General features: G+C 34.8%; 1 protein-coding gene across 6 annotated transcripts in view; it reads left to right on the top strand.

Moving 5' to 3' along the window:
- The window catches only part of PRKACB (protein kinase cAMP-activated catalytic subunit beta), a 67,515-nt gene extending 56,025 nt beyond the window's left edge, over positions 1 to 11,490 (top strand). For all 6 annotated transcript variants that reach the window (XM_021405646.1, XM_021405645.1, XM_021405644.1 and 3 more), the window contains 5 exons: positions 275 to 401; positions 2,794 to 2,889; positions 3,856 to 3,978; positions 5,284 to 5,448; positions 8,548 to 11,490. In XM_021405646.1, coding sequence (XP_021261321.1) covers positions 275 to 401; positions 2,794 to 2,889; positions 3,856 to 3,978; positions 5,284 to 5,448; positions 8,548 to 8,673 — 637 coding nt within the window. In that variant the 3' untranslated portion in view covers positions 8,674 to 11,490. The remainder of the gene's footprint in view (positions 1 to 274; positions 402 to 2,793; positions 2,890 to 3,855; positions 3,979 to 5,283; positions 5,449 to 8,547) is intronic.

The raw sequence follows: 13,285 nt of genomic DNA, 5'->3' as shown, positions 1-13,285 counted from the left end.
CCATCTTGATTTGAAAATATATTTTAAATGTAAAACCTGAGAAATTAAATTTAAGGAATGAAAGTATCAGTTCTAAAATACTTGCTGGTTGTTTTTGAAGTGGCTTGGGGGGTTTATGTTTGATTTGGATTTTTATTTGGTTTTTCTTTTTGTTGTTCTTACACAACAAAGGAACTAATTAAAAGATTATATCATCTGTCTCTGGCAATCTGATGGTTGTTTCAGTATCTTAGCGTAGCACTGAGTTACTTATTATTGTTTTAATTCTTCACAGTGAACCACATGCACGGTTTTATGCAGCTCAGATAGTGCTAACATTTGAGTACCTCCATTCATTAGACCTCATCTACAGAGATCTAAAGCCTGAAAATCTTTTAATTGATCAGCAAGGATACATCCAGGTATAGTAGTCTTCATATATTTGGGGACTGAACTCTCATTTCACAGTGCAGAGTTAGGTAATTGTAGCAAATATATTTAGAATAAATGAGCTGGTTGGCATGTTAGCGTATACTCTGGGGCATTTAAATTCTCTACTTCTAATTTACAGCCACAAACTGAAACATGGGAAGTTCCACAGAAATGTGCGTAAAAACTTCATCACAGTAAGGGTGATGGAGCACTGGAATGGGCTGCCCAGGGAGTTGTAGAGTCTCCTTCTCTGGAGATGTTCAAAACCCGCCTGGATGCCTTCCTGTGCAACCCGGTCTAGGAAGCCTGCTTTGGCAGGGGGGTTGGACTTGATGATCCCTTCCAGCCCCTACAATTCTCTGATTCTATAATTAACAGTTAAAATCACTGGGCTGAACTTCCTGTGACTAAAACAAAGTATGCACACATTTACTGCCTGCACTTGACCAAGTTGTCAAGATTTCCCTTGAGGTCTGTGGTGAGGAGGAGGTGATTATATGGCTCTGTTCATATGAGCTATATTATTCATCTGCCCTAGAATGAGAAGAAAGGTGCCCTACAGTGTCTGATTCTCTGCATTGTCTATATAGGCGGTTGAGGATGATTAGGTGTCAACATCTGCAGTATAGTACTTAATTTCAGGCAGTACTTAATCTCCCTGCCTTGGAGAGCCCATAACCTTCTCAGCAGTTCAGATCAGAATTGCAGTGCTGCAAATGACTTGTTTTACAACAGCTTCTCAATACTTCTTCAACTTGTTTTTAGTTTCTCTGCTTGTGATCAAAAGGACAAATGGGAAGGTGATATACAGCAACAAGCATTCTGCAGTGCCTTGCAGTTCTTATACTATGGAAGCTTCTCTTTACTCATTGTGTCACCATTAGCCATGCCTGTGTCTAACAGGAAAATAAATAAAAACATTTATTGAGAGAATTGGAAAGAACTCTTATCTCGAGCTTTTTATAACTACAGTAATACTGCATGGAGAACAAAATAACACTGTAGGGAGAAGAGAAATATGAATTTCATTAATGTGGTTGAAGAGCACCATTAACACAAGCTATGAATGTCTTCTGTAGAATTGCTGACTCTGTACTGAGCAATACATTTTTATGATGGTGGTCAAACTGTGAATGGTAACAGACCAGCAGTCAGTCTTTCCATGGCAAGTTACTTAGTTTCTGCTTCTAAACAGAGGGAATTTGGTGTTCGTATGTTCATGCTGCAGCTCCAACTAAATTTTGTTTAGAAAATCTCCATTTTCTTTTTCATTTTTAAAAGTTAGTTGTTTGTCCCATGCCTGCAGTGTGTTCTTACACAGATTAATATGCATTCACAAACACAACAGTGATTCCTCGCTGACAGAAGCAGGTCTGCTAAGTCAGCGTGTTGCTCTCTCCATTCAGTTGCAGGTGTGATTGCTATTGTTTCTACGAAAAATGAAGCAAAAGCTGCCTTGATAGTTAGCCATTCAGCTTAACTATCTGTGTGTGACCTTACTGTATCAGAAACACTAGCACAAGTTGTTGTGTAATTAGTGGTATCAAGAAGGAGGAAATAAAAAGAGTGGATCCTCAAACAAGCAAAGACTTGATAGGTTGACACTGGCCCCAGAATTTCAAAAGTAACCTGCTGGCTTGCATATGCATTCTGCAATATGGTCCAGGCAAAATCCCAGAGAGAAAGATGAAATAGCATACAAAGTGCTGAGAACATAGTGCAGAAAACATGACAAGTAGAATGAAAAATCTTTTAACGGCCAAGAACTCGTCATTTGTGACTACAGTTACAGCTACATTTTCCCCACATTCACAATCTTCAGATAAGTAAGCTGGGTTCTGGTGATGCTTTCAAAGATATTCAGAACCAGAAGCTACTGGAAGACCACTTCTGTGTTGTCATATTCCTGCACTATTTTTTCTATGTAAGCTTTATATGCTTCTGCAATAAAAACTTTCCCAAGATTTTCTGATATCTTGACCCTTTTTGTGATTCATTTGTTTGTCAGCAAAAGGAAAAGATAAATATCTTGTTTATATTCCCATTCTTAGAACTTTTAACAGTGTAAACAATCTGATGTGAAAAGTATAAGAAAATATATTAATATTTTGCAGTACGTACATATGAGGGATTTGTAGTTCCTACTGATTATTGAAATTTTAAATGGAGGATTTTTTGAGGGAGGGAATATTTATTTTTGTGTCGTTTATTTTATCATGAGAAAAAAAAAATTAAGTGAATTAAAATTATCAGAAAAAAGTTGCCATGTAGGATGCATGTGACTACATGATAGTATGTGATCTGACACACAAATTTTTCCCATGTATAAAATTACTCTCCAAAAATATTTCAGAGGTACTTAATTTTAAATTCTGATGCCAGGTCACGGACTTTGGCTTTGCAAAAAGAGTAAAAGGAAGAACTTGGACGTTATGTGGGACTCCAGAATACCTGGCACCTGAAATAATTCTCAGCAAGGTACTTCAGTTCTATGAATGATAATTGTCAGCAATGTATTTGATGTAATTAAAAGCTATCACCTAATTATTAATCTCTGAGAGATGAACAGTTGCTGGTAGTTGAAAAATCAAATTACTGACAAGTCTTAGTGGAATACACAAAATGAAAGTTTTGTGTCATAAGTGTTAACAGACTAGAAGAGGAGCTCCAGAACTGCATAATGGTTGTATCAGTAGTCATTGAAAAACTATTTGCAGTGTTTTGTGTTTAAACCACTACATACAAATCAAACATGGAAAAACACTGGTCTTGCATGTAAAGTATATGCAGTCTAGTACTTGCACTCTATCTGAACATAGAAGAAGTCTTATTTAGAATATAGCTATTGTATCTTTTCATGTTTTGTGAAAGAAAAATTCTTATAGTTCATGGAACTGTTCATGATATTCATAATCATGTTAAATTATGCATTGTATAGTTTAATTAAATATCCTTTGCAGATCTTTAAACTTAAACAGAAAATGCTTTTACTTCGGGAGAAAGTGTTGGATATCTTCGGCTTTTATGACTTTAGACAGCTAAAGCAGCAAAGTTGTAGTGCCTCTACTACAAATTCTCCGTAGTCAATTTTTCAAGAAATAACTGTCTTGACCTTGAGCTTTGTGAAAGATCTCAGAGGGAGCACATGAAATTGATAGGGTTGGGGGGGCAGTCTGTATTTGTGTATTCTAAATCAGTGTAATATCAGTAATATCACTGGGAATCAACACTAGAATGCCTGCAAAGTGTTTTGCTTTCATCACAGTATTGTTGTTAGAATCTAAGGGCTTCAGTTTGTTTTTGAACTAGGATGTAAGTTCTGTATTAAATAAACAAAAATGTAGTTTTTATATTTTCTTTCTTTATATTGCATAGATATATATATAGCAAATCTTAAAGTATTTTAGAAATGGTACTAACAGTGGTATATCTGCTTTTATCAAGGGTTACAACAAGGCAGTGGATTGGTGGGCATTAGGAGTGTTAATCTATGAAATGGCAGCTGGATATCCCCCATTCTTTGCAGATCAACCCATTCAAATTTATGAGAAGATTGTGTCTGGCAAGGTAAGTAAAGGCTCTGTATGTTTTCACAAGCATGGTTTGTTTTTCCACTGTGTTTGCAGAACCTCATTTTTATGTGGAGTTGATGGAGAAATCACTGGATGTTGTGGACACAATGATTTGGAATTAATATAGCAGGGGGTTGGAATTGGATGATCTTAAAGGTCCCTCCCAATCCAAACCTTTCTATGATATAATTCTGTGAATACTGGAATAATTTGTAATGAATACTTCTTAGGTTCCAGGCATTGTGACAGTAATAATAAAATCAAAGCTGTAAAAATGCAAATGTTTGCAGCCTGTACAGTTCCCTGCCATCAAATTTAAAATGCATATTTTCAAATTTACAGGCATTGTGGTATTATACTATTCTATGCTTGGATAAAAATGATCCAGTAATGGTTAGCAAGTGTTTACCAGTATGTTGTTTTCTTAGCTATTTTCTTTATAGAAATATCTTTGTATATTTTGAGAAGCTCTAAAGTGTTTCCATAATTCACAGTAGTTTTCTTCTGCAGTAACTAGGTGCTGTAGTTTTGATGGGAGATTTTGTTTTTTTGTTGTTGTTGTTTTTCTAGTTTTATCTATTTTGCTTTACTTTTTTACTGCTTGTCATCTAATCTGTTATTAAGTCTATGAATGGATGGCAGTGGAAACAGCACTGGACTTGTGCACTGGAAACTCTAGTATTCTGTTCTCAGCTAGCAGTATATTTCCTTTATAACCTTAAGTTCATAGTTTAATTTGTCATGCACTTAGTTCATTACTTAGCAAACTGAGTGTACATGAGTGTTATTACTATATATTGTGTCTATATATGCACACGCAATGTGTGTATATATATACTATGTATTATATGCTATCTATTATATTATATACATATGATATATATATATAAATTGCACATATATAGTGTGTTTATGCATGTAATTTAAAAATTTGGTCCTAGAAATCAGTTGAGAATGCCTTGATATGTGGTTGTGTTGTTGTGAAACTAGTTAGTAAAATTTAGATTTAGCTTTCATGTCATTAGTATATTAAATTAATATTTTCCCCCCAACTCAATCAAGTCTAGAAACTTCCAGATCAGAAAATGATAAATGAACAAGGTAATGCTATTGATAAAGGCTCTCTGAAGCAGAAATACACGTGCAACAATAATAATCTCTATTTCTATGTTACTATTTGATTTCTGGTTAAAAGTGGAACAGAAAGTGGCACCAATGCTTCTTTTTGTGTGAACATTGTTTTAGCTCACACAAGGGAAGAATCAAATTTGTATATTAATGTTGTGGATGTGTATTTCAGGTAAGGTTCCCATCACACTTCAGTTCAGATCTAAAGGATCTTCTAAGAAATTTACTCCAAGTAGATTTGACCAAACGATATGGAAATCTCAAGAATGGTGTAAATGACATAAAGAACCACAAGTGGTTTGCAACTACAGATTGGATTGCCATTTATCAGAGAAAGGTAAGACACTTCCTGAATCAAATTATTAATGATCTGTGAGGAGGTGAAGTCAGATTTCTCATTATTTTCTTTATTTTTGTCTTATTAAATCTGTAATTTTTAAAATGAGAAAATGTGAAAGCTGTTGAATATTTGAGACTGAGGAGTATATATTGATTGAATTATGTTTGTTTCTTATTGCCATTTTATCCTGGACCTCTGTATATTCATGTTGTCTTAACACGTGTTTGTGCTTTAGTCTATTTCTGGAATATCTCAGAATGAGCCATCTTCTGCCTCTCTTGCTTTTTATTTAATCCCTTCTATAATGGCATCTATAAATACTCCTTCACAGCAGCGAAGAATCTGTTTTCCTTTACAACAGCTTCTTAGCAGTCCGGCTGTGCTTTACTGGGGAGAAACTCCAGCCAAAGCTGAAGTACCACTCTTTCTGCTGAAGTGGTATTCTTCCTCCTTGCTCTTGCTCTTGCCTTACCTGTGACTGGAACGGGTTCAGATGTAGAGTGTATCTACTGGAGATATTTTCATTCTGATACTACATTGTAACTGACTGCAGTTTCGTAAGTTGCGGCAATGGTAACAGCCCTCCTTAATCCTGTTTTGTGTCATTTTTAGAATGGCTCTCTAGACCTGCCTGAACAACATGAATTCTAATATGATATTTTAAAAAGTCTCTGCCGAGTCTGCACTATGAGCTTGCATAAGAATGAAAGTAATACAGACAACTGAGGGTATTTTCAGAGCATGGGGAGCCATTAGCAAACCAGAGGTGTGCAGTAGTGCTTTCTGGGATGAGTAAAGCAGAGCTGGGAAAGGGGGGAGGATGACTGCAGTTCAGCCTAGGTCTGTCACCCAGTAGCTCCGAAGCTCCCTCTCCCATGGAAGCTAGTTGAAGCTATATAGAGTACACTAGAGTATTCAAAGTCAATATATACTAGAGTATTCAAAGTCAAAGTTGAATGTCTGTAGATTAGTGAGTTACTAGAAACAGTTTCCTTAGAAATTATTTGTTCTTTTAAGGCAACCTCTGAGTTTGTTTTTTTTTTTCAATAAACACCAGAAAAGACTAAAATAATTATGTTGGTGCTGTTCCAGAAGAATCACGTGGAGGAATCATTTAGTGTTCAGAATTTGGTAAAGAGGTTAGAGTTAAGCAATAACAAGCACTTGGAGGAACTGCTTACCATCATTGAAATGCTAGCAGTCTTGACTATAGAGGCATGAACTTCCTGTCGTAACAGAAGTATTTTAAAGGGCAAACCTAGATACTAACAATAGTTTATGAAAAGAAACTGGTTGTTTGGCTACACAAACTGACAGTGCAGTTGTTATGGTATTCGCTTATATATTAATTACTAGTAGACAGGATACAATTAAGACATCTGATATTCTTTGTATTAAGTATGGATGTTTTAAGAAAAGATTTCCCTCTGCAGAATTGTAATTATCTGCTCTCTGCTTTCTTATAGGCTGTTTACAAGATAGTTTTAAACACAATGAGTTTCATTCCATAGTGTGCTCTTTTGGGACACCCAGGCCCAATTATATTGAAGCATTATAATATAATTTATATTATAAAATTATATTATTGAAGCACTGCTGTAGAAAACTACTTTTAAAAATATTCCTTGTTTCTGTGAAAGACGAACTAGTACTACAGGCAGAAAAGCTGTTATTAGTATTAAAGGACTGTGAAAAGTGATACAGAAGAACTTTGAAGTTTCTAAATCTACAAAATAAATACAGTAATACCAGAAGTCTGAAACAACAGTGTATATTGTAGTCTCATTTAAGCATCATTGAAATACAGCAAAAAACTTAAGGTTTATGCCAACTTCTCACAGTGGCTGTTAACACAGCGTGGATTTTGCTGAATAAACCTAGTGTTCCTTGGCAGCTAACAAAATAGGAATAATATTGTTATGCTGCAGTCATAAGTGATACATTCAGTTACTTAATATTTCAAATGAGATCAAATCGTGTTTTCTTTGTGTGTTTGCATGGCTACTTATTAAGATACTGCCTGATAACGTGGTTGTACTTAAGGCCAAATGGGCATTTCCACTATAAACCAGTATTATCTCCTGCAATCTCTTTTTCGCTATTTCCTCAGTGAAGATAATAGGAAAAACATTGTGAAATATAGACAAAAATAGCTGTCTGATGCATCTCATTTGAACACATTCTGTAATTCCAGCAGTAAATAGGATATTTCTTGTTCTCTGAGCTTTGTTGTAAGACAGTAATTGAAAATTAATTTGAGAAGACATAAAAATAGAATTCAGATAATGGTAAGCATATGGCTTAGCTAGGTACCTACACAGACCATGTGTATTCTCAGATACATCACCTAAACAGATACGTTGTTTTAGGAACAGTACGATACGCTCGTGCAGTCCAGAAATGCAGAAAGCTAGTGGTATTTTCTGGCACACACTCTTCTTGGGAAGATCTTGAGACAGATACCTATCTGATCACTCTGTGTTCCGTTTTTACGGATTTAAATTTGCATTATATCAAGTAATATTTAACTTTTGCATAAAGGTGAATAAATTTTCTAAGGTCAACATCAAAAAGCAGTGGGTTCTGTCAGCTTTAAGAAGCAGTATTGAGAATCCTGGAAAACAACTGGTTCTAAATGTAAATGTGAATAGCTTACTACCACACAGTTGGCCTAAGATGCACAGAATTTCAAAGCTAACAATATGTTTGTGGATTTGAGAGTATGTGCTGCCTGTATTTACCAGGAGGATTTTTACCTTCCAGTAAGAGAAGAGGTTTAAGTCATATTTGCTTAGAAATAGGAAGCGGGAGGAAAAGAACTTAATTTTGTTCTGAAGTTGAAGTATTTTTAAATTTGTACTTGTCAGTGAGATATTAGATTTTTTTAACGTATATTCATTCATCTAGGCCTACATGTTCGTAGGCTGATTTTATTTATTTGCCACAGCTTTTAGCTGGTTTGCTATACTATCTACTTTCTTGGCAGGCCCTGAGAAGTCATTGGAACATTGTTATGCCCGTTTTCACAGCGCTAAATCTAAAGGTATTAGGCTGATAACATTTCATGTGGTTTTTCTTTTTTTTTTGTAAACACAGGTAGAAGCTCCATTCATACCAAAGTGCAGAGGCCCTGGAGATACCAGCAACTTTGATGACTATGAAGAAGAAGATATTCGTGCGTCTCTAACAGAAAAATGTGCAAAAGAATTTGCTGATTTTTAGTAGGAGTAAGAGGACAAGATGACATCAGGGCTCACATTGGGATCTTTGCACTCTGTTAACAGATGAGGTGGAGCTGAGACCATCATATGTCAAAACAGTTACCTAGTTACTTCATTCCACAAAGCTGACTGAGGTCTTTATTGCCATCTTCCATGTGTGCGGTTTGCACCAACCCTTCTAACTAGGCACAATTAAGCAAGCACTGTTTGTGCAGTAACACAGAATAATAGACCACTTTCCTACTTAACTTTGGTTTCTGTCGTTCTTTGTTTCTGTGTATTGTTCATTTTTCCCCTTTAAAATGAAGTAGTTTTTTACCCAAGAATGCTCCATTTTATTTTGAATAATGTATTATTTGTGTGAGTGAAATGGAAGGTGTTGCAGCTAGTGTGATTTAGACTGAAGTGAAAGGTAAATGTTGCTTCTAGTCTGTGCCAGCCAATAATTCTTGTCTGTCTCGTGTCTGATGCTACAATTTATAATAATAATTTTTTAGTAGCTCAGACTAAACCTAGCCAACATTTTTAGCATTTTTGAAGGTAGTATTTATCGCCATATAAATGTCTGCTAAATTAACTTAAAAATGTTTCTTCCTGGAGACTGACCAAAATTCAGTAGAATCAATTGGATGGCTTAAGTAGGAGACAGTAGCTAGACCCCGTGCCTTGGTTTTCTACATCCCTGCAGTTTTCGTCACTGCCTCCTTCCTTTTTATTTCCACCTAGGCAGTAGGTCAATTGCCATAACCAGACTGTACCATGGAAAGTTTACAGTCTCAAGAGAGGGAGTAATTCCACCTGGTCTGGATTTTGGACCATATTTAACCAAGTCAACATACCAGCATTTCAGTTGGCCATATTAAATGACTTTTTTAAGAACATTAACCCTAAACTCTTAAAGGAAGTTTTGGTCAGTATTGTAGAGAATTACTCATTTTGATTCTTTTTTTTTTTTTTAGCCAATATTTGGGCTCCCAAAGTATTTCTTGTTTCAAGCCTTTTTTATTTTTTTAAAGGCATCCTTTAAAAAAAAATAGAAAATAATGTTAAAGCAAAAAAACACAAAAAGTAAACTGCGCTCTGCCATTGGCTTGTGAAAAGCAAATGGTTTAGCAAATGCAAAATAATGTTCTAGATGCATTGCTGGATGAACACGGTTATTTTTTGTTAGCTGTTAAGAATAAGAGGTTATTGCCAAGTTTTATTCTGGTATACTATATTAGTAAACTGAGGATGGAGTACTGCTACAATCACTTTCTTTTTAATTACAGCACTTCATTCATGAAGAAAAGAGACAAAGTTTAAAAACTGCAACAGCTGGTTTTATTTTAGTTGCATTGTGTCTTCATTTCTAACCTACTTTCTTTCAATCAACCAGAATGTACGGTCACACAGATACAAGCATTTGGGCTTAATTATGTTTTGTATACTCTCACCAACTGACTTAAAAGGTATCGCTATCATGTGCTAGCTTTGGGCACTTTTACACATTTATTTCAATGTTAATAATCAGTGGCTCAGCACTTTTTTGGGGGTTGCTTTTAAACTTATTCATAGTAGTTTTATTTGTACACTTGATTCTGGCTCTCTCAATGACCTGTCTTAAAACAGCGCATCAAAACAGTTTAAACTAGACTCATACTTCATGATAAATTTACCTGCATACAAGGATGAATTGTTTTTAACAAAACTGAGCTCTATTGATACGTAGCCATTGTATTTGTTTGAATGTCAGTGCAAATAAACCACTGACACTCCTTCCTTTTAAGCTGTATGACACTCCTTTAAGAAAAGTCTTTGTAGACATTTTACAAAAGAGTATGAAGTGTACCATCAAACATTCTCAGTGTTTAGGTTGTTGAGCATTTTTGCACAACGTCATGAGGAGGCTGACACTGAATGCAGTCTTTGTCCACCCATATTTACATATTTGCAAGAAAAGTATAAGATACTATGCTGTAGCAAATTTTATGTAACAAAGATATATCGTCACATTAATAAATTTAAAGAGATCCTTTGTATGAAAATGTTAAAATCTTTTGTATTTTCATTTAGACCAAGGACATGCTGCTGTATGCTAGCTGTATGCGATAAATTCTACAGTAACTTTGTTGTCGTTTATGAACTTTAAAAGATTTTAATAAATGTTGGAGATCACAATTTGATTCTGTTATGATTTTAATTTTTAATCATTGCATAATTCTAATAAGATTCAGTGATTTTCTGTTTTGTAAAATACTGTAATCATTCATCTTGCGTGTACAATAAGACAAAAGTCTAGGAAATTGGTTCTGACATGTCTGTCTGATATCCGGATTAAATCTACATGGGCATAAGTGGGAAAGTCATCTTAATGCCATGATATTATGCTATTTTTTAATTTTATGAAAATCCTGTTAGAAAGTAAAATACTTTTCCAATATGGCATAATAGACTTCAGTATGGAAATGAGATTCTATTTTGGAAAAGGAGGGGAAGTGTGCAATTTCCAAGGCATTAGTGAGTACATTTGACAATGTGAGTATTATACAACCCTCTCATTTAAACACAGTCATAAAATATAACTGCAGAATATTATGTTACCTGTATTTAATTTGAAAAATCATTTTCACAATATGGAAAAATTGTATATCTATGACATTAGAAGCTTGTTAATTTTACACATTTGAGGAATTAAGTGTTGAACTATATGGTATATTTTAATTGTACTCTAGTTGTATGTAACTTTCATTTCCAACATAAAGGATTGTATCTCATTAAGTAAATTGCTTTTTTATTATCTTGTCAGTTGCATTAAAACCCTTATTTTTAAATCCTTTAAAGTATTTTACTAATTTTTGCAAATAATTAGATGTTTTTAAGTGCTGCAATAGTGTGCAATATAGTAAACATTTATATACAGAAGTGCAAATTAAATTATGTACAACTCTCACGCTGCTTCTTTGTTAATCAAAATGTTCCACGATGAGTCGTTGCATCTCACCACACACTGCAACTAGTGTTTGAAACAAGATGAGAAAGTTAGGAGCCATACTGCACATACTAGCTGGGACCCATTTAGCTTTGCACTAGTTAGAATGATTGGAGAATGTGGTATGGATCAAAGGCACTACAAGAAGTCAGTGAGTTGGACTTCTTAGACAATCAAAAGAAAATAAGGTGATCGTTATCAGCAATATTGTTTGTCTTCATATTTTCACATTCAGACTTTATGCTTTTTATTAAAGATAATTGCCTGTTTTTAAATTGTTTGCAGATCCCGCTGTACAAATTTGTGCTGTGTCTCATTGTGCTGTGAAACAACTGATAGAAGTAAAGACTTAATGGTCTTGGCATTGTCTGTCTGGAGGCTTTTTCTGCAAGTGTTGTTCTGAGAGGCTCTGATACCTCCATCTGTAATGCAGCTCATAATCTTCCCGCTTGTAATCAGAGCTTCAACTCTGCTTATGCTTTGGTATGCCTACTACTGTGGTTTTGTGGATTTTTTTTTGTTTGTTTCATAGTCTAAGCCAACATTTTAAAGACCTGCCTACTTTTTCTAAAGATAACCATTTTGCAGTTCCTTAGATGATCTGCTTTTACTAAAACTCCCATGCAAACACACTATGTCCAGCAGTAATTTGAAGGTGTCACTGAAATACATTCTTCTAATTTGCTGTACTTAAAGGAGATTTATCCCAGATGATATTTTGGGAAGATCCAAACCATAGGAAACTGGTAAAAGCATGATTTTGTTCTGGAAATGAGGTGCGTATAGCTGATCTGGATGTTTGACCAAAAAATTATAAAAAAAGAATTTATATTATGACCATAGTAAAAGGGTTCCACAAAGATGCTTAAATACCTATAGGATAGTAAATATGTCTTCTTACATAGGAATTATATGAAGTTTTTCTTAGAAAGATAAGACAGGTATCTCAGGAGAAGATCTCAAGATTGCTTTTTGCTATTTTCCTAGCTTTTGAAGTTGATGATGATTGATTAAATCTGAGGTTTAGTCACATTTTTACCTTCTCTTGGTATTTGCTTTGTTTTTTGTTGTTGTTGTTTTGTGTTTTGTATTTTTTTTCTAGACTACAAAGAGGGATGGATTGATGCCTGCCTGAAAGGAACTGGTAGTTTGCTCTTATAATTCTCTACTATATAAAGTCTATACCTAAGGCAGATAACAGCCGTTCGAGGCTTCCATGAAATCATTTGGATGAGCTCCCAATACGCTATTTGAAAGTTAGAAGAATTTCCTTTAGAAGCCTTACAGTCTGGATATCCTTTTCTCTCCCTCAGAGCGTCAAATACAGATGTCTTTGCAAAAAAAATGTGTTTTCAGAAATTGTGTCTTTGTTTTAAATTTTAAAAGCAATTTGTTGCATTAGCTCATGGTCAATGAGTCACGTAAAAAAGACCCAGCGGTGGACTTGCACATTCCTTATTAGTGCTCAGGTTGCAATGTTTCAGTTTTTATAGACACCAAGACAGCAATCCATTATCTAACTGCAAATTCTCTCCTTTGTGTTGAGAAGCAGCCTATGTAAGAATGAGACATCTTTGTTAAGGACAGTACAGATAAAACAATAGATGGACATGGCTGCAGCACAAAAGCTTCTAAGGATGAA

This window comes from Numida meleagris, chromosome 7, assembly GCF_002078875.1.
Source record: "Numida meleagris isolate 19003 breed g44 Domestic line chromosome 7, NumMel1.0, whole genome shotgun sequence".
Taxonomy (NCBI): Eukaryota; Metazoa; Chordata; class Aves; order Galliformes; family Numididae; genus Numida; species Numida meleagris.
Note: the sequence above shows the minus strand (reverse complement) of the source record. Positions and strands in the feature narration are given on the sequence as shown.